The sequence below is a fragment of the Leucoraja erinacea genome, chromosome 26, assembly GCF_028641065.1.
Source record: "Leucoraja erinacea ecotype New England chromosome 26, Leri_hhj_1, whole genome shotgun sequence".
In the NCBI taxonomy this organism is placed as follows: Eukaryota; Metazoa; Chordata; class Chondrichthyes; order Rajiformes; family Rajidae; genus Leucoraja; species Leucoraja erinaceus.
This window is the reverse complement of record NC_073402.1, coordinates 22,356,619-22,384,414: the sequence shown is the minus strand read 5'-3', so window position 1 is coordinate 22,384,414 and position 27,796 is coordinate 22,356,619. Positions and strand designations below refer to the sequence as shown.

The following is a 27,796-nucleotide window of genomic DNA, read 5'->3' as shown; positions in this document are numbered from 1 at the left end:
CACACACACACACACACACACACATGCACACACACACACACACATAAATACACACACACACACACACACACACACACACACACACATACATGCACACAGACACGCCTAGTTTGTTCCTGTTTCTCACATTCAGTGGCAAATACTGTCCTGACCTTCAGTAATTCATTTAATGCACATTTTTTGATGGACAGTTGAGCAGATTGCCGTCCCGAGTGCAGTTGTTTGCCGATTAAGTCCTGTCTTCATTTGGTTCTGTTTAGTTCACACTGATCTAAAAGCAAACCCAGACTGGATTCCACCTGAGATGGCGACACTGTTCGGCTCATCTTGGCTTCGTAAGAAACAGGAACAGGAGGATCCCACGAGCACGTTGAACATGCTCCACCATGATTGCAACTGATCTCGTTTCCCTGCATTATTCCCACATCACAAATCCCCTGAATCCTTTAATATCTCGAAATGTATCAATCCTCCAGGGTGGCGAAATCCAAATAAATGTTTACTCTTTCAGTCCCAAACATCTCCCCCTTATTCTGAGACCATGGTGCTTGGTTCTAGATTCCTCAGCCAGGGAAAACAACCAACAAAAATCCAATTTATTGGATCCTGTAAGAATGTTGTACTCTCCTCTTATACTTCTAATCTGTACAGAAGTCTAGTCTACTCAGAATCTCCTCCGCTAGCAAACCACCCATCCCTGAACAAAAATAGTTAATCTTTGTGGCATTCCATCTTTGGCATGCGTATCCATTTTTTAGGTAGAAAGACCAATGTGTACGCAATACTGCAGGTACAGTTTCACTAAGGACTTATGAAATTATAAGTGAACATCTAGAGATCTATTACTCAGATCTTTTCCTAGTGAAGGACAACATACTACTTGCCTTCCTATCTGCTTACTGCACATGCATATTAGCTTGTCGTGACTTTTGAACAAGCACACCCAAGTCCCATTGAAAATTGACATCAAACAATCTCTCAGTGTATAGAAAGTAATCTGTTCTCCTGCTTTGTTCACCAAAAGGATATCTTCCGCTAATTCCGTGCATGTATTGGAAAAGGAGTAGTATTGAAGAGTGGGTGGCAGCGGCTGAGATAAGGAAAGAGAGACTTGTGCATGTGAAATAAATGCTTAGAATGTGTCACAACACTTTACAGCCAAACAAGTGTGAGGGCAGCTTCTGTTGAAACATAGGGCATTTAGCAGTAATTTTTTTACATGGGAAGATCCCCCTGATGTGATAAAAAACAGAAGGTACACAAAAAAATGCTGGAGAAACTCAGCGGGTGCAGCAGCATCTATGGAGCGAAGGAAATAGGCAACGTTTTGGGCCGAAACCCTTCTTCAGACCTGAACAGAAAAAACAGAGTTCCCTCCAATAGGATCAGCAACTTTACAGACTATTTTTCAAAGAGTATGGTAGTTTTCCCCGGCATTACAATGCTCTTCTTTGAAATATTGACAACTATTTTGATATAGCATATTCTGTACCAGCTCTACAAAAGCAATGAGCTAAATTGTTCAGCCCACTCCTGGTATCTCTGGTCTCCATCTCAGCAGCTCATAGGCCCTGTCATCTGCCTCCTTCATCCCTGAGCTCAAACATCTGTTCCTGCTGCAGAGCCTGTGAACCAAACCAATCATGAACCATGAGGTAGACAAAAATGCTGGAGAAACTCAGCGGGTGAGGCAGCATCTATGGAGCGAAGGAAATAGGAAACGTTGCCTATTTCGTTTGCTCCATTATAGATGCTGCCTCACCCGCTGAGTTTCTCTAGCATTTTTGTCTACCTTCCATTTTCCAGCATCTGCAGTTCCTTCTTAAACATGAACCATAAGGATTGGTCCTTAACCATATATAACCATATAACAATTACAGCATGGAAACAGGCCATCTCGACCCGTCTAGTTCGTGCCGAACACGTATTCTCCCCTAGTCCCATACACCTGCGCTCAGACCATAACCCTCCATTCCTTTCCCGTCCATATAACTATCCAATTTATTTTTAAATGATAAAAACAAACCTGCCTCCACCACCTTCACTGGAAGCTCATTCCACACAGCCACCACTCTCTGAGTAAAGAGGTTCCCCCTCATGTTACCCCTAAACTTCTGTCCCTTAATTCTCAAGTCATGTCCCCTTGTTTGAATCTTCCCTACTCTCGTAGGCTCTACTATTCATTGTGTGAGGGACAAAATGCCAAGTTTGCATCTAACATGAAACAAAATTCACCATGATGAAGTTGTACAAGGGAATTAGAACCATAGAAACATAGAAAATAGGTGCAGGAGTAGGCCATTCGGCCCTTCGAGCCTGCACCACCATTCAATATGATCATGGCTGATCATCCAACTCAGTATCCTGTACCTGCCTTCTCTCCATACCCCCTGATCCCTTTAGCCACAAGGGCCAGATCTAACTCCCTCTTAAATATAGCCAATGAACTGGCCTCAACCACCCTCTGTGGCAGAGAATTCCACAAATTCACCACTGTGTGAAAAATTGTTTTCTCATCTCGGTCCTAAAAGACTTCCCCCTTATCCTCAAACTGTGACCCCTTGTTCTGGACTTCCCCAACATCAGGAACAATCTTCCTGCATCTAGCCTGTCCAACCCCTTAAGAATTTTGTAAGTTTCTATAAGATCCCCCCTCAATTATGGAGATGTCGGAGACCTCACATTTGGAAAAAATTAGATTTGTCTTAATTGACAAACCAGAATTATTTATTGGAATATGTTTTCCATTTATAGATTATTTGAAGGGGTAGATTGGACCGGCACGGAGGCCGGACTGAAGCCTGAACCCAGGACTAGATGAATAGTTATGTCTGACCTAAGGACCTATCTCCTAAGTTGTATTATGAATAGTTTATCCTATTTTTCTTATTTCTTTCTTTCTTTCTTTCTTTATTTTTCCTATCTATAAATATAAATAAATAATTAGAGGCAATGTTAATATGTAACCAATAAAAGAGGATCCCAGCTACTTTGGTAACTGGGTCCCTGGAAACCTGGATATTTAATAGGGAGGTTTCATGGCCGTCAGGTCACGACCCATGACCCGTACTGTTGCTACGCTACTTCAAATGGATTACACGCGATGAACTGCAGGTAGGCACTTACCATTGTTTCCAACGTAGCGGGCCCGTTAAAACCCGCTGAAATGGTCAATTTTTGCACTGTAAATAATTATGGAAATCGGGATAAGCGTGTGAGGAGAAATGATGGTAGATAAAAGTGAGAGCTGAAGGGACAACAACAGCCAGAGTGCTTGGCGAACATTGGCCGTTTGCTCACTGCATTTCATCAACTAAGGCATTATTTGTGTTTCTTCTTGACTCCTTTGGCATCTAAAAAGTTTCAGGTGATAAATCTGGCTGTAATTGCCCATGGTTCCCGTGGGTTTTTAAATACAAAATGAAAACGCATCTGAAGAAAAATTTACAGCCAGATTTATCACTTCTGAGACTTTTTAGATACCAAAGGAATCAAGAAAAATCACAAATAATGCCTAACGATGAAATGCAGTGAGCAAACGCGATAATTCCCAATATTTTCAATGTTTATTTTAGCTGCTGTAGTCCCTTCAGTTCTCGCTTCTCTATACCTTCATTTCGCTTCACGTTTGGAATTCTAAAGTTGGGTACATGTCTCTCACACAATCACCAGACTCCCACAATTTTTTTCAGCGCAAAAATTCAACATTTTGGCGGTTTTTAACAGGTAAGAAAGTACGTGTTTCTAGCATTAATAACATATACCGGAAGTGACGGATGTCTTCCAGTTGGATTTAGCGGCTCTGTGCGTCGAGCCATATGACCCAGTGACCTATGGTGCAACCCCCTTATATGTAACCGTTAAACAAAATCTGTATTGGTTTGAACTATGATATGCAGATGCCTCTAATAAAAATTAAAAAAAAAGATCCCCCCCTCAATCTTCTAAATTCTAGCGAGTACAAGCCGAGTCTATCCAGTCTTTCTTCATATGAATGTCCTGACATCCCAGGGAATCAGTCTGGTGAACCTTCACTGTACTCCCTCTATTTGAACGTGTGAACCAAAGATCATAGAGTATCTTTAGTGTGAACCACGTCATAGCAGAAAAATAGGGGCGGTTACAATCCGATCTTCACCGCCCTGGGCGACACCAGTGAGTGACAGCCGCCCTTAGTGACAGCCCCGCCCCCTGCGCCATCCCGCTAGCCCCGCCCTCCTCGCGTCACCCATCTGATCATGCCCACTATGATGGGACATCAGCCCCGCCCCTGCGTCTCCCCGCAGGCCGCGCCCCTTCGCAGGCACCCTTTAGCCCCGCCCACACTGCGTCACCCAGCTGGCCCCGCCCACTGTGACGCACCATCGGCCCCGCCCCTGCGTCTCCCCGCAGGCCGCGCCCCTTCGGAGGCATCCTTTAGCCCCGCCCACCATGCGTCACCCAGCTGGCCCCGCCCACTGTGACGCACCATCGGCCCCGCCCTCCCTGTGACAGCTCCGCCCCTAGCGCAGGCTGCGCCAGCTGCACACGCCGGCACTTGCAGCGGGCACTGCGATGGTGAAGCTGCGGGATAAGGTTGCTGCTAAAGCCGCCGCACGAACCAGTCCAGCCGGGGATGTGGTGAAGGCAGAGAAGGATGCGGGGAGCGCCGCTAGTGAGCCGGTGTCGAGGGCCCTGACTCCGAGCAACAGCGTGGAGTTTGCCGAAGCCCGGCGGCGGCTGCTGGAGTTGGAGCGGCGGCAGCTGCGGGTCCGGGAGCTGGAGGTGGGCTTGCAGCAGCTGCACGACATGTTAGTGACAGCCGAGCTGGAGGCAGTGGAACACGGGGAGCTGGTTAACCGCATCCGGATCAGGACTCAGCAGGGAGAGGCCGGACTCGTCGCCCGCAGCCAGAGCATCAAAACCCGCCTCAAATGCAGGGGGCACCGGGCTCCCTTTCTGGTCGCCGCCGCCTTCGGGCTCCGCGGCTGCGTCCCTTGGTCTAGTAAATGAAGCGAGGGGCCGAGTGGCCGCAGGTCGGTGGCGTTGTTCTTTGGGTCCCCGTATCTTATCGACGTGCAGAATGTAAATCAAAATAAAGAAAAATCTAGTTAACGCAGTGACTTTGCGGGAGCGTTGTCTGTATCAAACCTGGGATGTGTAAGCTTTGAGGGTGATTGAGAGGGTGTAGATCCGTGTTGTAAATTAAATTTGAAGCGTGTTTGTTTGAGCCTTTCACGGAGGGGTAGGGATGGAAATTAATGCGGTGCACCCGCACACCTATGTTCACAACCCAGCTGCCCTCGTCTTTTCATCCATCGGCTTTAAGACTTTTCCCTGTAGGAACTAATGTAGCATCACTCACCACCTGCATAACACTTGTTTTTCCAAAATAATAATTTGCCAGTCACGAGTCAATTCCCCCATCACCTTAAGCTGACGTAGTCAGGTATGGTGTGGATCCCTGACCCTCAAGCCAAGGTACAATTTTCAGATTGGTTTAAAAACAGCTGTATCTACACTAATTTGGAGGTTAAATTTTTATATTTGTAGAACATCATTGTGATAATGGTTCCAAATATTCTCTCTGTACCCTTTTGTACAATTCTGGTTGCCACACTATCTGAAGGGGCACAATAGCACCAGAGGCGTCACGGAGTTGTACAGCACAGAAACGTGCCCTTCAGATCAACTGGTCCATGCTGACCATAATGCCTAACTCATCACACAGTACTGGAAGAACGCATGAGCAAGGCAGCATCAGAAGAAGGGAATGATCGGCTATATCTCAGGTGGAGACCTTTCTTCAGACTGATGGAGTGGTTGGGGGGGGGTTGGAGATTACAACCTTCACGTGGTCTGCCCTGTTTCGACAAATGCAATCAACCCGGCGTGCACAATCAAATAGAACAAGTTGTCCGACAACTTTAGGCTGTGCACGCCATACGCAAGAAGAAGATGGAGTGGGTGGGGGGAAAGATAGAAAAGAGAGGTCTGTAATGTTTAACTACACTAAACGAATTTTGCCTGCTTCAGGCAGTTTCTTTTGCTCCTTTCCCAAATGACATTTTAAATGTTGAAATGAACAATATTCTTTAGAGCAAATTGTTTCTGAATTTTCCCCATACACCAAGACCAGTAGGTTGTGTGTGATTTCTGGCAAGGGGTGGGAATGCAGTGGGACAGGAGACCCAAAGAGTGCAACTTCAGTTTTAATTGTGACCAAATTGCTGGGGTTTATGATTTTAATTGCACTAATGTGCAGCTTTTGTAGGGTAATTCACCTCTGTAAAATTACCCCTAATGTATCTGGAGTAGATGAGAAAGTAGGATAACATAGAACCAGTGTGAACAGCTTGATGGATGGTTGGAGTGGACTTGGTGGTCTGAAGAGCCTTTTTTCCATGTACCTAAAACTAAATGTGTATTGGTAGTAACACATTTGTTAAATTATAGTCCCTATAAAAGTAGAAAATACAATAAATCCACTCTGCTAAATTGGCCATTTAATGCTGGCAAACCTCAACTGTGGAGTAACAATTTAATTTTACAGTTAGCAGCTTCCCACGGGCAATTCATCATCAAAACACAGACAAGAACAGGAGCAACAAACTGTGAGGTTTAAACATACAGTTGGCACCAAACCTTTGGGTTGCTGTGGATGCAATTACTGACCCATTAATCTCACCACAATGTCTCAGCCAATAACCCATCTGAAGATAATCCCACTGCCACCATTAATAGATTGTACTGACTGACCCTACTGTAGGCTGCAGCTTCGGATCAAGGCTCTCAAGCAACTGCAAATGAGCAACAATCTCCGTCAAAAGACTCAGGCAGGATTTTATACAGAAAAATTCTGATTCATAACCACATCATAACCTAAATTATACTTAACTATTAACAATTCAGCAATGCAGTCACGTATAGAATGGCTGAGAGTGGGAGCAGCTGGTATTTAACTATGGATTCTGGCAGCATCTCAATCACACCAGCTCCTCACTGAGCTATGGGGCTCCTCTTGGTTGAGCTTAACCCTGCAGCTCCTACAGAGCACCTCAAGAAGCATATAATGAAGCACCTCACCCTCTGTATTTGATCGCTATGTAGTTTAAATGAGCAATTAACCAGAAAAGTAATTACTGGGGCAGTAATTGCAAGTAATCAGTGACTAAACCAATTACATTCCGTTTCATCGTGCAATGAGGTTTCTGACCCAATTTTGAGGATTGGAACCAATAATTCCATCCACCCTCCTGAAAGCAGCAAATTAGTGACCTTCAGAGTAAATTGATGAATGTGTGATGCCGTGGCGAAGTGAACCTGTTTCCAATCCAGCATTATGTGAGCATTAATGTGAGCATTACGTGGAATCTGACAAGACTTGCCTTTGAGCAAAACAGCTTCAATGTGTGATGAATTTGCTTGTTCAGAAATTGATGGGGGTAAGTAAATAAAACAGCGCATTCACTGGCAGCAAATACTGGCAGAAGGAATCTGATCACAGTGGGAGTATAATGTATTGTGTCTTCCACCATATACCCACTGAAAAGTGTCTTTGTACCTGAGAAATCTACACCAAAATATAGTGACTTGTCATGTCTAACATATTAAAATTTCCACATCTGCCATCTTTATGCCTAAAATAATTTGTTTTGTGTGCAAAATGTTCATTCAGTTCAAGAGAAACCACTTGTGGTAACTCTCACTGAGAGATGTTTTCTCAGGGTTAAATCTCAACACTAGTCTCAGACGTGGAAGGATAGTTTGCTAACCAAATCCACAGGCTTGTCAAGTATTCCATTTAATGGCTCTGTGTTAGCCTGCTGCTTTCTCCAGTCATGCACTTGCCAGCATATCAACCACGACTTCACCCAAGGCAAAACTTTCTCCTCTATCACAACCTATAACTAACTTCCAATCAAATACCCAATCTCAGAGGAAGATTAAAAATTAGAATGAGATCTCTGAATTCACACCTTACAGCTCCATCATCAACAATGCTGCATTTATGCAAAGCTGGTAACAATACTTAAAAGCACATACGTTGCACCAATTTATCCAATGGCGCAGGCAGCAAAAAATATAGAAGTCCACATCGCATATTCTCGCTAACCTTTACTCAAAGATGACATTAACTCAAGCTCCTGAATGGACTGAGATTTGAATCTGCAACACAATCTTAAGGAGGATTCCAATGAGGGAACACTGGGCATTCCAAGTCCTGGAAAGCAGATGGTTGTCATGCAATCAGTGCTGAAGGAGAAGCGGTGAAGCAAACAGCCAGGAAGTGGAGAATCAACGGAGTACATGAGGGCAGGGAGATGGGAGTGAAGATGAATGGGGTTTAGGGACAGGAGAGCGGCGAGTGTTGGGGGGGGTTTGAGAAGAGGGAAGTGGGTGCTATGGAAGTGGACCAAGGTAAGTGAGAGTTGGCAGTGTAATGAACTGACCAAATGTGTGTGATGTATGTGGGGCAAGACCCATCCAGATTGTTTACATGCTGATGCCGAGGTATTTCCAAACCAGACCCCATACATTACCATGGTCAATGTCAATCTCATAGCGAATATTAATGGATGCTTCTCACGATCTTACATCAGCACAGACGGTGCATCAAGATTCCATTGTTTGGACATGTCTAGTTTCACATCTTGTGCATACTATGACTGGGCAGAGGTGGAATAAGGGCCATAAGTATGTTATACAAGGACCCGATCAAGGACAGAAACACTCTACATCCAAATTTAAAACTGCAACAGGAAATATTGACTTAAACTGTTGACCCCAGGTCTGTTAAAGGAGTTTGCTTGACCACAGTATTACTGTCTGTTTGTTGTTGATGGACTGTCACCACAAAGGGACTGAATGTGATAGAAGAAGCATTTATACAAACTGAAAGCAGCATCTAAACAATTTACAAAAGGTTCTGCTTATCAAACGTGTCTTTCTCAGTCACCAGAAACAATTTTGTCTCCTCTGTGTCTCAGGTCAGGTCTGACCCGGTCAGCTGTTCACTATAGGGCTGCAACATCGCTGAAGCTTCTGCAGACTGGTATAGGGTACATCCATATGAGAGTGAGATAGACGTTGGAAAGGATGTAAACCCTATCATTGCTTCTTGAACATGGCTTATGCGTAGCTGAGGACAGTGTAGTGTTTCAGCCACAGACACTAAACAGATGGTTGTTTGCCGGTCTGTCCCAAGTACGCTATTTTTCACATTGCTTCTTAACTTGGCCGGCACTGCACCTGGCCTTCAGTGTTTTCCTCATCATCCGAGGCCATCCCACTGTTGGTCAGTCCAGTGATCCTGTATCCCATGTTTAAAAGCATTACTTCTAGGGGGTCTGCATTCATTCGCCGTTGGTTTGCCTGTGAAGCCCCTTCCATGTCCTCAATTACTCTCTCATTTTGATCATCACTCTGGAAAAGAAAAAAAAGTTACTAACCATTAGAACGGTTCCTTAGGTTAATACGCACATTCATGTGCGTGTCCATTATCATGGGCAAAAGATACATTGCAACACAGTGTTGGATTTTTTTTTCTATCGCCATCTCAAATTCAGAGATTGTTGCCATGAGCAGTGTAAGTTGAGGTACTTTCCAGTGCAGTGCCGATTTGTTGCAGGTTAATAATACCAGTTGCAGGAAAGAAGATATCACTATCCCTGTGTTGCCATTTAAGTGAATTTAAAACTGATACCACTTGCATATAAAAATCAGTAGGTTTACTCAGTAGCCATTTACTGCCTTGACATCAAATTTGCACTTGAATTTGCTCCTTCAACACACACTCTGTGCTGGTTTTGCCCTAGATTCAATTAGCTTCCTTTAAAAAAAAAATGTAATTTAAACTCAGAATGGATTCAAGTCAGTCTCAAACTTCACATAATCTAATTAAATGACCTACTGATATCAAAGAGGATTGGTTTTAATTGAATAAAACTATTTTCTGTTTGACTTCCCCACAGGTCCTCTACACCTGTCCCACCAAAACATAATTTCTGTGTCAAGTCTTCACTGTTCTCTTTTTGTCTTGCTTACAGCTTGAAAACCTTAAAGGGCCTGGCCCACTTGGCTCTTTCGCGTGCTATTTACGCGACCTGCTAGCGGGTGGGTAGCGCGGGGACGGGCGCTTGGAGAAGTGTGGACTTGGTCCTGCACAAAATCTTCGTGCGCCACCGGCCTGTCGCATAACTGACGGCCAAAGTGGGACAGGCCCAAGACCCTGGTGCGTTGCAACGTCTCGCCTCCAACAGCAGCAGGCAAACGATCGTCGAACTCAGCCTGAGGCTCACGTCCGTTGCGGATCCGGATCCGCCCCCACTAATACTCCCAGAGCGGGGCCAAGAAGATTGAAGAGACACAAAATGCTGGAGTAACTCAGCGGGACTGGCAGCATCTCTGGAGAGAAGGAATGGATGACGTTTCGGGTCAAGACCCTTCTTTCAGACTGAAGAGGAGTCTCGACCACACAAATCATCCATTCCTTCTCTCTAGAGATGCTACCGGTCCCGCTGAGTTACTCTGACATTTTGTGTCCATCTTCAAATGACGTCACGCGCTCCAGGCGGCTGTCCGGGCGCATGATGACGCGCGCGAATCTCGCGGAACCGTCGCGCCTCAACGCGACGACAAGGTCGCGTAATTCGCGTGCCAAGGACACGCAAGTGGGACAGGGGCTTTAATCTATGAAACATTGTTTGGCAAAATTGGGAAGATCAATGACTCATGTCATTTAATAAATATTACAATCAAAGTAGGCTCTTTTGTTTATGTGCACTCACGAGCTTTCTCCCAAGTTACATCACCTCCCTCACTCAGCTTAACCTATTCCTTTCTCCCTTTAAGTGCATCAGCACTGCTTGTCTCATTCAATCTCCAGAATTTGTTTCTGGAATTTAATAATTAATTTTGCACAGACATTGTGGCCTAGTGCTGTGCTGTTCTATGTAAAACTCATTTAAATCTATTTTTTAAAGAACTGATTGAGCAAATAGTACTTGGTTCCCCTTGTTGATGTTAGTTGGGCTAATGTTCAGTTAGTAGGTAGCTCTCATTCAGTCTGCTATAGCCCTTGAACTTTGCGAGTTTAATGTGTGGTTAGGAAGTTCTCTGACCCTATGATGATTTAACCCTTTGAAACCATTCAGTAGCCCGGTCGGTCTCTTTGTGTTCATACCTCTGGTCTTGGACTCCAGAGACGAACCACAGGATCAATGCCGCTTGTTGCGAGGAAGCAGTGCCTTGGGTGTGGTTGCAGACAGTTCACAATCGACTCATCACCCTGTAGAACACGAACAAGGTTTGTCGTCTCTTTCTCCCAGATGAAAAAGGATCCATCGTCGGAACCACTGACAATGTACTGACCATTACTGAAAGGAAAGATGAACCATTTGCCACATGAAAAGGGAACAATTTTAATTATAATCAAAACGGTCTGTTTTTCCACCCCCTCCACTGAAGTACTGAAATAACAAGCCTCCCCATTTCTGCAGTTGCTACATCTTTACATCCAAATACCCAGCCACTATCACTATCAGCAGCTCCCCCAACTACTATTTATAAAACACCTTTGGATTTACCTTAATATTGTCGGTCAGATTTCTCATTACCTCTCTTTGCCTTCCTAACTGTTTTTAAGCATCTCCCGACACTCTTGACAGGCCTCCACCGACATTAGGTCCCAATACATTATATGCTTCCTTTTTTTCTCATTATCCAACCTCAATATTTCTTTACATCCATGGTTCCCTATGCTTGACACCCGTCTTTTACCCCCTTGCTGGTACAATGGCCTTGAACTCTTGCTATTTCTCCTTTGACTGCTTCCCACAGAGCAAATGTAGACTTGCCTACAAATAGATCTTCCCAATCCACCTTTGCTGGGTCCTCCCTTATGCTAATGACATTGGTCTCACCCTGGTTTAAGACCTTAATTATCGGTCCATCCTATAAAACAGTTTAAGATATATGGTCACTATCTCAATACAATACAATACGGTTTTATTCGTCACATTGCACATAAAGTGCAAGTGAAATTAATTTACTGAAAAAAATGTTCTACCAACACTCACTCCATTTGACTAGATATATTCCCCGAGATATAGTCCAGTAATGTTACTTGCATCTTTGGTCCATCTCGATATTGTATCAAAAAGTTTTCCAGAACGCAACTCAAGCATTTAATACCAAAGTAACCCCAGTTAACATTTGGAAATTTAAATTTGACAGTATAATAACCCTATTTGCATCCCAGCTTCCCGATATCTGCCTAAGTATTTGTTTGTCTATCTTCTGTTGACTGTTGGGAGGTCTGTAATGCACTCCCAGTGACAACACCCTTGTTTTGTTTCTAATCTCCATCCATATGGTCTCATTTGAAGAACTTCCACGATATCCTCAATATGGTAGTAATGCAATCTTTGCCTAATAGCACAATACCTTCTCCCCTTTGACATTGATTCTCATGTAAAGACCAGCAGGTCCATCACAACTATCTAGAAGGTTAAGGTAAAATCACTGGGACAAAATGAGCATCGACAGCTAGTTTAGAGCTTCTTGGAAAATGCTCTTCCTGCCCCATTGTAGTATAATGTTCCAAGTTGCTTTACATATATGTTAATGAAATTTAACAAAGGAATGAATTAAACAAAAATATGTAGGTGCAAAATGTTTCTTAGCAAGTGAATTAGAAGATGTTTAGAGGAGGCACGCCATAATTTGGGACTATACAGCTGAAGGCACAGCTGCCAAGAATGAACCATTGAAAATAACCATTGTGCTAAGGGCAAAAAAAGGATTGTGGGATGGAGAAATTTCCTAAGAAAGGGAGGGAATTTGCCAAAGAAAATTTGAAAGCAAGGATGAGAATATAAAAAACCAAAGAGGATGCCAATCTGGCAACAAACAATGCAGATGGGACATGCTGCTGACAGATAGATGGAAGATAGACACAAAACGCTGGATTAACTCAGCAGGGCAGGCAGCATCCAGGATCCAAAATGGTGAGAACGAATGGGTGATGTTCCACGTCGAGACCCTTCTTCAGACAGACGCTGCCTGCCCCGCTGGGTTACTCCAGGATTTTGTATCTATCTCTGACAGATAGATGGACTCGGGTTTGTGGAAGATAAAAGATGTCAGAGCACCAGACTAATCATGTCTGGAGGTCACAAGGATGTGGTTAAAGCGCTTAACCAAAACTCTAGTAATTTCGATTCCAAATAATTTATGGTAATAAACACTCGGGTGCAATGAAATTCCTTGTTCATATGAAGCTCACAGAGTAAACAGTATATATACAGCAATGATACATACAACAATAAATATGAGTGTTAAAAAACAAGATCATTGTGCCAAGTAGTGCAAAAGAATATTAAAGTGCAACAACAGAATAACTGAATGATGTAGCGTTAAGAATAGGAGTATATGCAAGCACTTCTGGAAATGGGGTGTGAAAGAGGTAATTGATTCAGAAGTTAGATGCAGCGGGAAAGAAGCAGTTTTTAAGTTTGGATGTCTGAGCTTTCAAGCTCCTCTATCTTCTCCCAGAAGGTAGAGGAGAGAAAAGGGAATGTCCAGGGTAACAGGTATCCTTGATGGATACAAGCAGTTCTGGAGAGTAACCTCTGGAACTGAAATCACAAATGTTGTCATATTTGCAGTTCGCACTTAAAAATGTATATTTCTGCTTGAAATCTAACAAAAAACAATTGTATCCTTCCACCAGGGTCACGCAAGATTGGCAGCCCTGCCAACAGTCTGTCTGTTTTTTCGTCTTTTATATATTTTTTTAGTGTGTTTTAAAAGTCTGTAAATGTTCTCTGGTTTGTTTTATGTGGGGGGAGGGGGTTGGGGGAAAACTTTTTCTCAGTTTCTTACTTTGTCGGAGATGCGATTATTTTCCAGGTCACATCTCCGGCCTACCATCGATGGAGCTGGAGGCCTCCTCTGACTGACTGTGCCCCACCGCGGGGCGGGACTTAACATCGGAGCCGATCCCTTGCCTGGGATCGTTCCAACCGCGGCCGGCAGACTCATCATCAAAGGCTCGCAATCTCCAGAGAGGCTAGTCGGGAGCTCCAACGCCGCAGACTCGGCCAGCCCCGAGCCGGGGTCCAATCGCCGGTGCGGGGGAGCTAACATCCCCTCAATTCAGGAGCTGATCGCCCAGATGCGGAGGGCCCGTCCACTGGCTACGGTAGTCAAGATCGTCCTGTCAACGGAAGGATCGAGGCCCCCGATCGTGGGAGAGCAAAGAAGGGAAGAGATTTGAACTTTTTTTTGCCTTCCATCACAGTGAGGAAAGTGGAGGAGTCACTGTGGTGAATGTTAATGTTAAAATATATTTTGTGTGTTCCGTTGCTTTTTATTTGTATGACTGACTTGGCAAATGAAATTCCTTGTATGTTGCAAAACATACTTGGCTAATAAAGTATTATTGTGATTGTGATTTGGGAATATTTTACAAAATAGTGCATAGCACTGAAAAACAACGTTTTGCTGCAATTTAGTGACCAATATACTAACAGCTCAGTTAAAAAAGCCTTTCATAAACCTTGGTGCTTGCATGCAAATTATAAAATTACCTTCCAAAAAAGTTGGCTTCTTTTATGTCAGTGGTGGTATTACAGTGGCCACAATAGCGTGACTTGTAGTCATAACCTCGCTCTCTCAGAATCACCTCATCATCAGAGATGGAATCTTTCCTGCCACTTGATCGGATGCGGATTGGTGTTGTAGATCCTGTCTTTTTCTCATCAGCTGCAAAAAAAGAAATAAATTCAAATTTCCCTCATCTCTGTTCTAAATGGCTTACCCCTTATTCTTAAACTGTGGCCCCTGGTTCTGGACTCCCCCAACATCGGGAACATGTTTCCTGCCTCTAGAATGTCCAAACCCTTAATAATCTTATATGTTTCAATACGATTCCCTCTTATCCTTCTAAACTCCAGAGTGTACAAGCCCAGCCACTCCATTCTGAAAACATGTAACAGTCCCGCCATCCCGCCAATTAACCTCTTGAACCTACGCAGCACTCTCAATAGCAAGAATGCCCTTCCTCAAATTTGGAGACCAAAAACTGCACACAATACTCCATGTGTGGTCTCACTAGGCCCCTATACAACTGCAGAAGGACCTCTTTGCTTCTACACTCAACTCCTCTTGTTATGAAGGACAACATGCCATTTGCTTTCTTCGCTGCCTGCTGTAACTGCATGCTTACTTTCAGTGATTGATGAACAAGGACCCCCAGATCTCGTTGTACTTCCCCTTTTCCCAACTTGACACCATTCAGATAATAATCTGCTTCCCGTTTTTTGCCATCAAAGTGGATAACCTCACATTTATCCACATTAAACTACATCTGCCATGCATCTTTCCACTCACCAAACATTTCCAAGTCACCCTGCATTCTCATAGCATCCTCCTCACAGTTCACACTGCCACCCAACTTTGTGTCATCTGCAAACTTGTTAATGTTACTTTTAATCCCTTCATCTAATTCATTAATATATATGTAAATAGCTGCAGTCCCAGCACAGGGCCTTGCGGTACCCCACTAGTCACTGCCTGCCATTCTGAAAGGGACCCGTTAATCCCTACTCTTTGCTTCCTGTCTGCCCACCAATTTTCTATCCATGTCAGCACTCTACCCCCAATACCATGTGTTCTAAATTTCCCTACTAATCTCCTATGTGGGACCTTATCAAATGCTTTCTGAAAGTCCAGGTACAGTACATCCACTGGCTCTCCCTTGTCCATTTTCCTAGTTACCTCCTCAAAAAATTCCAGAAGATTAGTCAAGCAAGATTTTCCCCTTCGCAAATCCATGCTGACTCGGACCGATTAACGGACCACTTCGCATGTTTATGGAATGTGGGAGAAAACCCAGTCACAGGGAGAATACACAAATTCCACACAGACAAATGGATGTAGTTTACAAAACAGTCTTTAAATCACGTGTGAAGTATGCTTATACATAACTTGAGACAGAACTTCAAATCGCTTGGAGTTGCATGAAAACTAGATGTACCTGTTTAGAATCACTGGGTAACCAGAAAATGGTGTTGGGTGCACTTCAAAAAGTTTCAATTCTGCCTCCTCAGCCCAGATTAAGAACCCATCATCATGACTCTGTAACAGCTAGAACACCAAAAATTCATACACATACCTCACCCTACACTAGATATCCATTGGGCATCACTCTTGCTGACCTCCATTAACCTCATCCCCCTAACAACCACAAATATTATATTTTTATCCTTGGGCATAAATTCTTACATAGATTTGTTTTCAATTTCCAACAATTTCCTTTCATCACTCATGAATCACACAAACAATAGACAATAGGTGCAGGAGTAGGCCAAACGCTGGCCTCCTGTTTGATCTGCAGCAACATTTTAACCCGTATGCCCTCACTCATGAAGATATAGTTGAAGGAGTTCTTTGGCACCTTCACCTGTGTCTGGGGCTCATGATAGCTGTCAATAAAGTCCATGTTTAATAGGAGCTACCATTCCTTGTTTACGTATACTGACCATTAGGTTTTGTATAACCGTCATTCCATTGGTTGAATTCCCATTTCACTTTATACAAATATGGATTAAAAATGATACCACATGGAAGTCTGATTGTGGTGGTGGGACAATGACACACTGGGGATAGCAGGGTTTTTGAGACTTACAATTATCAGTCTTTGCAAAGAGCACTGCCTTGATGTCTCGGTCTAGTGCATCACAGGCACTGCTATGGGCTTGTTCAGGAAAACGGCCCTTAAAGTCATCAAGGCACTCCAAAGCCTCAGCAACATACTTCAACTCAAACAAACACCGTGCCAGGCGGAAATGGGCCTTCAGGTGGGAGGGATTCAAAGAAATTGCTTTCAGACAGTCTCTGAGAGCATCGTAATGGTCTCCATCCCTGAAAGAGAAGAAAGGATAGCTATCAGATGCTGGACGTACTAGGGTAAAAACTAATGTGTCATTCTTGCATTGGACATTTAGCTTGCTTTATTTGAAAATAGAACCACAATCCTGACACAATGCTTCAAAATAGACCCACAAAAAGTATACGATTTTCAAACAGGCACAAGACATTTTATATACAGTGCTGATTATACTCAAAATTCATTTAAAATTTGAGAATGTTTAGTATCAGCAACAAATAGAGAAACTTCAGTAATTAATTGTTGTGGCGTTCAGGCTTGTTGGGCGGATGGCATGGATTTAGAAGCTTCAAATGCAGTCAATATAAGAGTGAACAATTCACTTGCAGATTTGACTTTATGGTAGCAATCTAACTACGTCTATGATGGATTACAGCCGGACCACAACTTTCAGTCTTAGTTACAGTATTAGATTGAAGATAGACACACAAAGCTGTAATAACTCAGTGTGCCAGGTAGCATCTCTGAAGAAAAGGAATAGGTGACATTTTGGGTCGAGATACTAAGATATTCTTCCTTCAGATACTAAGCTGCTGTACTCCGAAATGCAAGACCAATTATAAAATATTTTTAGCAAATGATATACAAAATTATTTTTGGATTTCTTTGAATATCCTACTTGTTGGAGGCCATTTTGAATCAGGGAACCTGGATAGATGTTCCATCCCAACCAATAGTTTGCACAAGCTCCAACACTACTTGGAAGGGCATACTCCTAGCTTTGAAGTTGTAACATTATGTGATTTGCTAATTGAAGTGTGATGTAGAGTTATAAGATAAGCCAGTCTGTCCAGGGGTTCCTTTTCCGAACACCACCCAGCAAGCAATTCCTCGACGCCAACTCTATGATTTACTAACTTACTGTAACCGTGGGGATGCAATTCATGCCTTCCCACTGTCTCTGGTGTCTCAAAAAGTCCTTCCAAGTAGCTACTCATTTGCACCTGCCAATTTAATGTATTGCACTCAGTGTTGACAACATGGGTAATTTGGCAAACTGGAGCTTGGCAGAGGAAGCTTTAAATTAATTACCCTTGCTGTTTGGACCCAACTATCTTCCAGCACCTCCACCCGTCCAAATCCCATCTGCTAACCAGCAAGGGAAGAGCCTCCAGACAGTATTGCAATGGGCTCTGGAATTCAATAACCTATCTCTCCTTAGAATTACTGAGTGGTCACAACATGATAGGAAGCATTCAGTCTGACCTCTATACTAGTTTAATGAATAAGCAATCCACTCTCCTGCCCTCTCCTCTTTGCACTGCAATTTCCGTTATGATACTTTTGCAACTTTCTTTTGAGTGCTACACTTGAACTACTCTCCACCACCACACCTGGAAGTGCATTCCAGGCCTTGCCCACTTGCCATGCGAACACGACACACCACTCCACATTTTTAGCATCTTGCATCTCACTTCCCTGTCTTAAAAAATAACTTTTACATTCACAGAAAAGTGGAAAAAAACAAACATGGAATAGATTTCATCTCACTGCAGTGATGAGGAATTCAGCAGAGGCAAAACAAAATGGCATATCTATTTAATACAGCTTACAGTTCGCTAGATACTTAGACAGCTCCAGTGGTGGAGCAGGAACGTTCCATACCATTTGCGCTTCATGAAGGCTGCGGCTCTGTTACCATAAAGCATGGGGTTTCGGGCTGCTTGCTGAATGGCCTTGCTATAAAGCTGAATAGCCTGTGTCCATTGTTGCAGAGAGAAGGCATCGTTTGCTTGTTGTTTCAGCCTCTCTAAATATGGTGACAATTCAGAGGGAACACTGCAAAGAGAAAAGTCAATGTGCAGAACAAGAGAGTGCACTAAACTTCTACAATAAAAGATAAAATCTCCATTTATTACTTTTAAAATCCACAAATTTTGCTCAGTTCTGGGCTCTGCATCATACTACAGAGAGACTGGCCAAGGTTGAAACACATGCAGTAGAGTCAAGCGTATTTATCATATACACCGGATCTGAATCAGAACAATGATATTCTTATTTGCTGAAGCTTTAGAGGCACACTAGATGTAACAATAAAATGATATTCAATAAATTAATTGTAATTAATATAAAACTGTCACAGAATGGTCATGGAACTTCATTCATGGTTGATCCCAGTACTGTAAATTCAATGCAATCCTTACCATTCAAGGTGAATGATTTCTTACCTACTTTGTGGCCATGCCTCTGATAGCCTGAAGCCATTACTGTGAAGGTGGATTCCATTTGTAACTCCATTAGCCATTGATTTTCCATTCTGTAACTCTACAGGGTGAGAGAGGGAGGGCAGAATTTTAATTTTGGAACAGCTGTAAATATATAAAATTGTGGCTGCAAACTTGAGATATTTCTGCCAAGCTAACCACTGTCCGACTATACAATGTTTCCATGTTTCTATTTCTCCCATCCTTTCTTGCCAGTCAGATGCCTCCTCCTTTCCCCCCTCAAATCTCAAATAATTCCACCATTTGTCATTTATCATCCAAGATGCTTTATTCCTTTTTTGGTGCATTTTTTCTCTCAGTCTTTTTTTTTAATGATGAAAATCTGTACAATTGAGTTCCTATGTGGTAGATTTTAGGGTTATTGAGCAGCTTCACGTTCATTTAATTTCCAGATTTCCAGCACCAGCAGTATTTTGCTTTTCATGGACGAGTTCAGGAAGAGGAAGTCTGGCATATCTTGTAACACTGTGATGCAACATTACACTTGATACTTGATAGAGAGAGAAAACAAAAAATCCTTGTGGGATGGTAAGGCATTCTTACACCAGAGAACACATACACTCACTGCCACTGGGCAGCCCAGGATATAGGTATGTTACAAAACCTACCTGAATCGTCTTTGGGAATCTGTCCCAGCCCCGTGTGTGTGATTTTGGCGCTGTTTAGAGGGGGCGGGTTTAAAACGCGATTTCTACTAGGCTGTTGCAATCGAAAATGTTCAGCCTAGTAAATCATTAACGGAAAATCGCTGATAGACCCCGTCGCAAAAGGTATTATTAGTTTTTATGGCCTTGTATAATAGTTATAGTAGTTTAAAAATCACTCTCTCAACCCGCAACCTCTCGCAGCCCCAGGGTTTTATAAAGCAAACAATTAAAGGTATGTACCTTATTTTTACATTAAAAGGGGCTTCTTAAGAACCCTGTATATAAAGTTTTCTATAGCGAATAGTTCATTTTGGGCTCTTTATATCCCGCAGTATTTTTCTGGGCATTTGAGGGCACAAATCCACTGCAATGTGAACGTTCTAAACCAGCGCGTTCACAGGAACCCACTAGAAAGCCGATTTAAATGGACTTTAATTTACAGCAATTGGACACTAAATGCCTTCCATTTGGCCTATTAATTGATGTAAATGAGATTTAAAAATCATATTTTATTGTGAATTATTTGTGAATATTATTTGGACACTTAGGCTATTTAAAAATGTTAATCATTTATTAAGAAATGGATAGATGTTTAGATCTAGTAATTGAAGTGTGGAATTAGCTACAATTGGGTAACTAACTAATTATATGCTTTAATTTCAGGTCCTCCAAGTAAGATTATTTTATATTTGTTTCAGAATGGTTCAATCCATGATAACTGAAAATTTCATTCAGTTCTCTTAATTTTTAAGAAGGTTATGGGCTTTTGACTGTCCTCGATCACAGCTTTTTTGTTATGTCCATAGAAAATCAATAGGGAACAAGATGCTAATTTCCAAGTATGAAAATGGCCATAACTTTTTTATTACTTGAGATATGAAAGTGAATTAGGTGTCAAATTAAACTTATTGTTATGCTTTATCTGATGGGATAAATTGCAGACTTGATCTTTTAAATCTCAAAATGTTGTAACATTGCTACAGGATACAGATGAGTGATGTATCAACATACCAGATTAAAAAGTCATATGGCAAATGCAAAATGAAAGATAAGCAGAAACTGAATACAAAAAGAGCAACAGGTAAAGAATCATAAGGTTAGTAGGTATGTAATTTCCCCCCAAATGGGAGCTGAAATGGGTCTCCAATCCTCTTTTGAATATAAAATCAGCTCCTCCGTTGACAAGTTAAAATACAACTTCAATATGCAAGGAATGCAAGTTATCAAACCCTCACCATTCAGCATTATCATTTGCTTGCAAAGCCCTATAACTTTGGAAGTCTACACCTTGCAATGTGGTTTTCAAATGAAAGCTATTTATTTGGTACACAAAAATGCTGGAGAAACTCAGCGGGTGCAGCAGCATCCAGATGCTGCTGCACTCGCTGAGTTTCTCCAGCATTTTTGTGTACCTTCGAGTTTCCAGCATCTGCAGTTCCTCCTTAAAAGCTATTTATTTGTCCAGAACAAGTGAGTTAATAGTGATATTAAACACTTGTTCCAGAAATCTGTTCCACAAATCCAGTACTCAAGGGAAAAAATTGTTTTAAACAGGTGTCTTCATCCAATACTTCATCACTGTTCATATCCACTACTGCTAGACTCACATTCCAGTTTTCACGATTATATTAATATCCATCTTGCATTCTTAAAAATACATTTGACATTGTTCAGTTAGACTAACAATGTCTAGCTACTCCTGGTATTCTCATAATTTCAGGTTAAAGGTACACAGGATCATTACTTCAGGCACCTTACCATTGCCCTGGCAGAATATAGCAAACAACTAAAAGGCAACTGCTGGTAGTATACTGCCAATGGTTTCCGTGCTGTCTCCAACCATGTATTTTTCACATGTTATATGTTCAAACCTGGCACCATCTACGAGAAGAATCATCTATTATACCAACAAGGGATAAGTAAGAAGTATAATGGATACTCATTGGTTACCTAGATAAAAGAAGCTGTATTTTTAGTTTAATTTGAGATATAACGTGGATACAGGCCCTTTGGTCCACGTTGACCAAATATCACCCTACACTAGCTCCATCCTACACTCCAGGGACAATTTACAGAAACCAATCAAATTACAAATCTGCACACCTTTGGAATGTGGGATGAAATCAGGAATGTTCAACTGGGGTAAATCCACAGTCAAAGGGGGAGCGTACAAACTCCGTACAGACAGTACCCTTAGTCAGGATCAACACCCGAGTATCTGGCGCTGTACGACAGCAACTCTACTGCTGTGCCACTGTCTAACACCAAGGTAGAATAATTGGCTAGCTGAATGTCAATGCCGTTATATTCACAGCCTAGACAAAGCCAGCGCACAAAAGCTATGATGCACGTTATGACAGATATAATGCATCAAATTCCAAAATTTCCTGCAATATTGTTGCCATGTGCCCTTAATAGTAACATTTACAATCCACTTGCAAAGCCTGATCCAGGCTACAGTGACAAAAAAGTATGGCACAGTTTCTTGCAAACTTGGAAGGCAAATAAAAGGAGTCATCTGCCACGATCCTATCATAATCCTTTGGCACCATCCACACAAACCGTTTTTGCATCGGAACTTGCCACTGAGAAAATCTCAGGAACCATCACACTCAAGAGTCTCAGACTTTGCAGGAATGGAAGCCACCCCTTGCTCTGGTGCAAAGGACACACCATCCCTGCACCTACCACAGACATCACACATCGGGGGGTAACTCACCATTGGAGTGGCACTTCTTGGGCAGCAAGAATGTGTAGGGCTTTTGCTTATTCGTTAGATCAAACAAATAAACCTGCAAATAAAATAAATTAATTTACTTGCCGTAGATATCTTTGCATTTTGGTTCTAAAACCTAACCAGTTTTGAAGAATCTCACACAAATATTAATTAAATTATCGTATATTGCAACAAAACTTCACAGGCAACTTGGCAAGTGAAGAGCAGAATCATGGGTGGAATTTTTTGGCTTTACTGTAGTTCTTCTAAAACTAGACGGGGGAATAAAAAAGGAAAACGGATTAACAGAAAAAGGCATAATTGCATAATGTAAAGCCAATCCAATTAAGGATCCACCTTCAGCAAGAATTAACTTGTGCTAAACTTTGAGTGTGCCCCAAGCTAAATATTTTACTGCAAGATGATAGGGATTATAATTACTAGCTAGACCACATCTGTGAAGATGATGCAACACGGAGGATGGGATCTGAGAATGTGTTTTCTTCCACTGATCTCTGCTACTGGTCAGTACTGAGTTGTGTCACACAAACCTGCAGCAAATGTTGCCACATTGCCATTTCAAAATTCTGCTTAATTACAATTTACAACTCATCAACTATATGTGTAAATTTTGGCCCAAGATACAAACAATCCCAGCTTGTCAGATACACTGATTTGCCATGGGTTTGTCTTTTAGTTAGCGCCTTTCAGAGACACAAAATATTCATCAACACATCTCCAGGTCACCATGCAAGTATAAACCGTGAAATTCTGTTACCCACCTCATCATTATCACAGCTTGGATCTGGCTGGAGGTGAAAGAATAATATTCTATTCTATTCCAGTTCCCTGCTCATTGTCTTCCTCACCCCTCCAGCCATCCTGTGTTGGGTGGGCTGCAATGCAAATGGCTTAAATATTGATCCACCACTTGCTGGGATGCCTTTCGACATAAGGAGACATTACACTCTGTCAATAATAGACAATAGGTGCAGGAGTAGGCCATTCGGCCCTTCGAGCCAGCACCGCCATTCACTGTGATCATGGCTGATCACCCTGTTCCTGCCTTCTCCCCATATCCCTTCACTCCTCTATCTTTAAGAGATCTATGTAACTCTCTCTTGAAAGCCTCCTACCTGCTCTCCTCCCATGTTGACCAGGAGCTCAGTTCCATCAGGATTGAAGGCCACATACGTGGCCACGAGCACGCGAAGTCGATTATTATAATCCGGTTGTTTTACCGGCAGGTGACCTGAGGGAGAAGAGGGAGAACTAGCCAGAGGATACATAATAAAAGCATAGTTTAGCAAATCATTCTACAGTCAGCAAGTCGAAAGTTTCAGTGATCGGAAGCTATTGATTTCACATAGCTTAGTTCTTGATTCAAGCATGAACTACTGGATTTTGATCAGAAATAAACATGAACAATTAGTCAGCCATCTGCAATAACCAAAAAAAGGGGCCATTACTGAATTTGCAGGCACCAAAAGCTGTTCTCAAGCCTTTTCCCCCCCCATTCATTTGTTCTTTAAAAACACAGTGGAATGGTTTACAAAAAAGATACCGTAATATGTGGTATTCGGAACATATCACACACATTCCAAAGATGGAACTAGTAAAAGGATCTCAGTTTTATGAAGTGGACTCTAAAAATGTGACAGAATAGGTGAAAGTCACCTTTTCCAACAGGGTTAGATACTGTGATTAACAATGACTGTCCGGTTAGGGTATGCTGATTCACACTAAACTTGAAGAAATCTATGCATCACCAATGCAGAAAGGTGCAAGTGGATCAAACTATTGTTACAAAGAAAACACAGTTTTTCAATATGCTACTCTTCACCTGACTAACATAAGGTCAGCATTCCCCCTGCCATCTGCCTTAGTTTCATCTTGAGGTTGATATTTCCGAATAAATATCTCTAGGACCCATCAGGTGTTGATGGGTCAGATATTAGCTTTTAATATATATATATTAATGGTTCAGATAATCAGATATTAATGTTTACCAGAAAATAATCAGATATTAATGTATCTTTTAATCAAATCAAAATCTTGGAAACATGGAAAAGGAAATTGCATGGTGCGTACCTGCTACATAATACTGAACAGCTCCATCTGGCACAGATTTGTACCTGTCACAGAATGTTTGCACTCCAGGCGCTGAGCTCGGTTTTACTGCTTTTCTATAAACAGAAACAAGAAAAAATTGCACACACCAGTTGGAGAGAGAGGGGCAGACGGAACAAGGCAGGGAAAGCAGAAGAATACTTTCCTCTGGCCTGGTGGAGTGCGGTCTCAACAACATCGGATGTTTAACACAATGCAAGGCAAAGCATTGTTATCCCATTCACTCTTCTAATCCTGTCGCTGATGCAGGGTCTCGACTGAAAACATTCATCACATCTCTGCCTCCACAAATGTTGCCTGACATGCAAAGTTCCTCTACCTACAGTGCCCTCCATAATGTTTGGGACAAAGACCCATCATTTATTTATTTGCTTCTGTACTCCACAATTTGAGATTTGTAATAGAAAAAAAATTGTATGTGGTTAAAGTGCACATTGTCAGATTTTATTAAAGGCCATTTATACATTTTGGTTTCATCATGTAGAAATTACAGCTGTGCTTCTACATAGTCCCCGCATTATGCTGATCTGTGCAATCCCTTGTAGTGGTTGACTATGCTGCTCAAAAAGCCGAGCCAAAACATATACACGCACACATACACACAGGTATAATAAACTCTCAGCGTTTATTTTGTTAAATGCTTGCTTTTTACTCAACATAAAAGGGTCCTAGTTTGGGGTTATTTTAATGATTGTACAGATGGCAAAGAATTCTACAAAATAAAAAAGGAAATTAGTAAATAAATAAAGACTATGGCCTGCTTTAGCTGAATAAAAAGGATTACATATCAGTATTAATACTTACACTGGAGACCCATTTGTTACTTATCTATTCTACTGAATGTAATTAATGGGACCATCAACCAACAATGAATTATTAAAGTCAAAGGACTATTGCATTAGGACAGAAACAGATTTTCTAAGGAGACAACAGTTGCAACAAGTGCCTGGTAGGAACACATTCTAGCTTGTTTATTACAGGTTCACTATCAGGCATGCTAGATAAGTAGGACGTTATATTCCTAAGAATGTACATATAAGGGGTAAAGGGATTTCCAGAAGCATTGATTGAGTTAGCAGGAATTCATCTTGAAAATGTGTCTTTTAGGAATTGACCAACTGAAAGGAAAGTGTTTAAGAAGGAACTGCAGATGCTGGAAAATCGAAGGTTCACAAAAATGCTGGAGAAACTCAGCGGGTGCAGCAGCATCAATGGAGCGAAGGAAATAGGCAACGTTTCGGGCCAAAACCCTTCTTCAGACTGATGGGGGGTGGGGGAGAAGAAAGGAAAAAGGAGGAGGAGGAGCCCGAGGGCTGAGAGGAGACAGCAAGGTGTAACAAAATTGGGAGAATTCAATGTTCATGCCCGCAGGAGAAAAACGTTGTCATTAAGAACAGACATGATAGTTTACTAATCCCCAAAGCATGACATAAAAAGAGTGGGATTTTGTTGGAGTCATGTTGAAACTAAGATAAGCGAGATTGGAGTTTCAAGACATTTCACTAAAACTGTGCAAAGCTAAAACAAAAATGAAATGTATTATTCAGAACTGCCAACCTTTCTGTTGAAAATTGAGCTGGTGACATGTATATAGCCTTGGTGTTATTACGTACTACTTGATCCATTTTGGGCAAATAATAATCTTGCTTAAACATTACTGAACCCGAATGAGATTTTTCTGAATTCAGTAAAAAATCTATATTGCACAGCTCTCAGTGAGGACAACATTCGGCTTAAACGTGATTCTCTGCTCCAGTATTGTCTCTGTAACGAAGCAAAAAGGCAGCTTGTGCTCCAAAACCAAAATCTAGCCACACAGGTACAAGAAACAGGTTCTGCCTTCAAATTAATGACAGACCGTCCAAGGCAGGCCGAAGAACTGGGGAGTGGAGACAATATACCTGTGAAAAGAGCACCGAGGCAATCTGGCGATTCCTTGAGGAGAATGGAGTATGTTTACATAACTAACTCATTTAATTTCAGAATAACTTATTATTTTACAGGATTAACCCTAAATGAAACATGCCACTGAATCCTTTCTGTTCTGTAAAAGATGGACATTCACAGGCAGATCTTGCGCAACCCAAATTTTTATCACCTCCAAGAGTGATGTTAGGACAGTGGTAAAAAACAGTCATACCAGCTGTGAAGAATGGGTTCCACCTCAGGCAGGATCTCAAAATGTACAATATTTAAGCAGTTGAATCAAATATTAATCTCATTATCCCAGCTACTTCATTGTATTTACCTGTGATTGTGAATCATGCGAACGTCATAGACACGCACAAAGGGCCCACTTGCCCCGACAGCCAGATAGTTGTTGTTTTGAGGATTAATGGCCAGGCACTTGGCCTCCACATGTTGTCCGCAGTATTCCGTGAGATCCACCAATATCTGCGAGCGCTTGCTGCTCTCCCTTAGATCATACTGTCTACAATAGAAATACATTAACTGCATATTAATGTGACGCAAAGGTAGCTTGTACACTATCAGGTCTATCAGGTCATAGCTTCATCCTTCCCATGCAAAGATTTCTGGATTTTATACTTGTGCCTAGAATTGTACTCTCTTATCAATAGCTCTTTTATTGCTTGGCATGCATTCATCTGTTCATGCTTCAAATTGCCTTCAATCCCTCCGTTTCTAACCCTTCCCTTAAGATGTCCGACTATTTTGTTATCTCTTTCGAGGTTCTGGGCTTGTTCTAATTACGTTTGAGTGGAAGTCTTGGGATATTCCTGTTGTAGGCACGGAATGAAAGCTGCTTCAGGATTGAAAGGGGCCTACATGGTGTGGAACTGGCATATCTCCAACTGAAAACATTCTGATTTTTGATTGTGTAACGAAAATATCTGTCAAGTGGTGATCGGGAAGACATGGAAACTAATCACTGCAAAGGCATAATGAAGCCAAAACACACTTTCTTAAAACTGCACGTGTGGTGAATTATAAAGATAACAGCTGTAAGTGGAGGCAAAAGCAGCATAAAAGATGGGTTGCACTTGAACCCGAGGGGGACCAATATCCTGGCGGGGAAATTTGCAAAGGCTACTGGGGAAACTTTAAACTAGAATGGTTGGGGCGAGGGACTCAAATAGAGAAAGCTAGTAGACAGAATGGGAGGCAGGAAGCAGAAAAGGGAAGC

General features: G+C 42.1%; 2 protein-coding genes across 2 annotated transcripts in view; one reads left to right on the top strand and one right to left on the bottom strand.

Annotated features, from left to right (window-relative positions):
• The first annotated feature begins 4,479 nt into the window (after positions 1-4,479).
• On the top strand, positions 4,480-5,100 carry LOC129709800 (TMF-regulated nuclear protein 1-like). Its single transcript, XM_055656396.1, has one exon. The coding sequence runs from the start codon at positions 4,555-4,557 to the stop codon at positions 4,990-4,992; it is 438 nt and encodes a 145-aa protein (XP_055512371.1). The 5' UTR covers positions 4,480-4,554; the 3' UTR covers positions 4,993-5,100.
• Positions 5,101-6,468: 1,368 nt separating this feature from the next.
• The window catches only part of wdtc1 (WD and tetratricopeptide repeats 1), a 41,785-nt gene continuing 20,457 nt past the window's right edge, over positions 6,469-27,796 (bottom strand). The window contains exons 7-16 of the mRNA XM_055656388.1: positions 26,900-27,082; positions 24,613-24,707; positions 23,658-23,773; positions 22,525-22,597; positions 19,102-19,198; positions 18,539-18,712; positions 16,673-16,908; positions 14,574-14,748; positions 11,165-11,357; positions 6,469-9,405 (exon numbers count right to left, since the gene is read on the bottom strand). Of these exons, the coding sequence (XP_055512363.1) occupies positions 9,211-9,405; positions 11,165-11,357; positions 14,574-14,748; positions 16,673-16,908; positions 18,539-18,712; positions 19,102-19,198; positions 22,525-22,597; positions 23,658-23,773; positions 24,613-24,707; positions 26,900-27,082 (1,537 nt within the window). The 3' untranslated portion in view covers positions 6,469-9,210. The remainder of the gene's footprint in view (positions 9,406-11,164; positions 11,358-14,573; positions 14,749-16,672; positions 16,909-18,538; positions 18,713-19,101; positions 19,199-22,524; positions 22,598-23,657; positions 23,774-24,612; positions 24,708-26,899; positions 27,083-27,796) is intronic.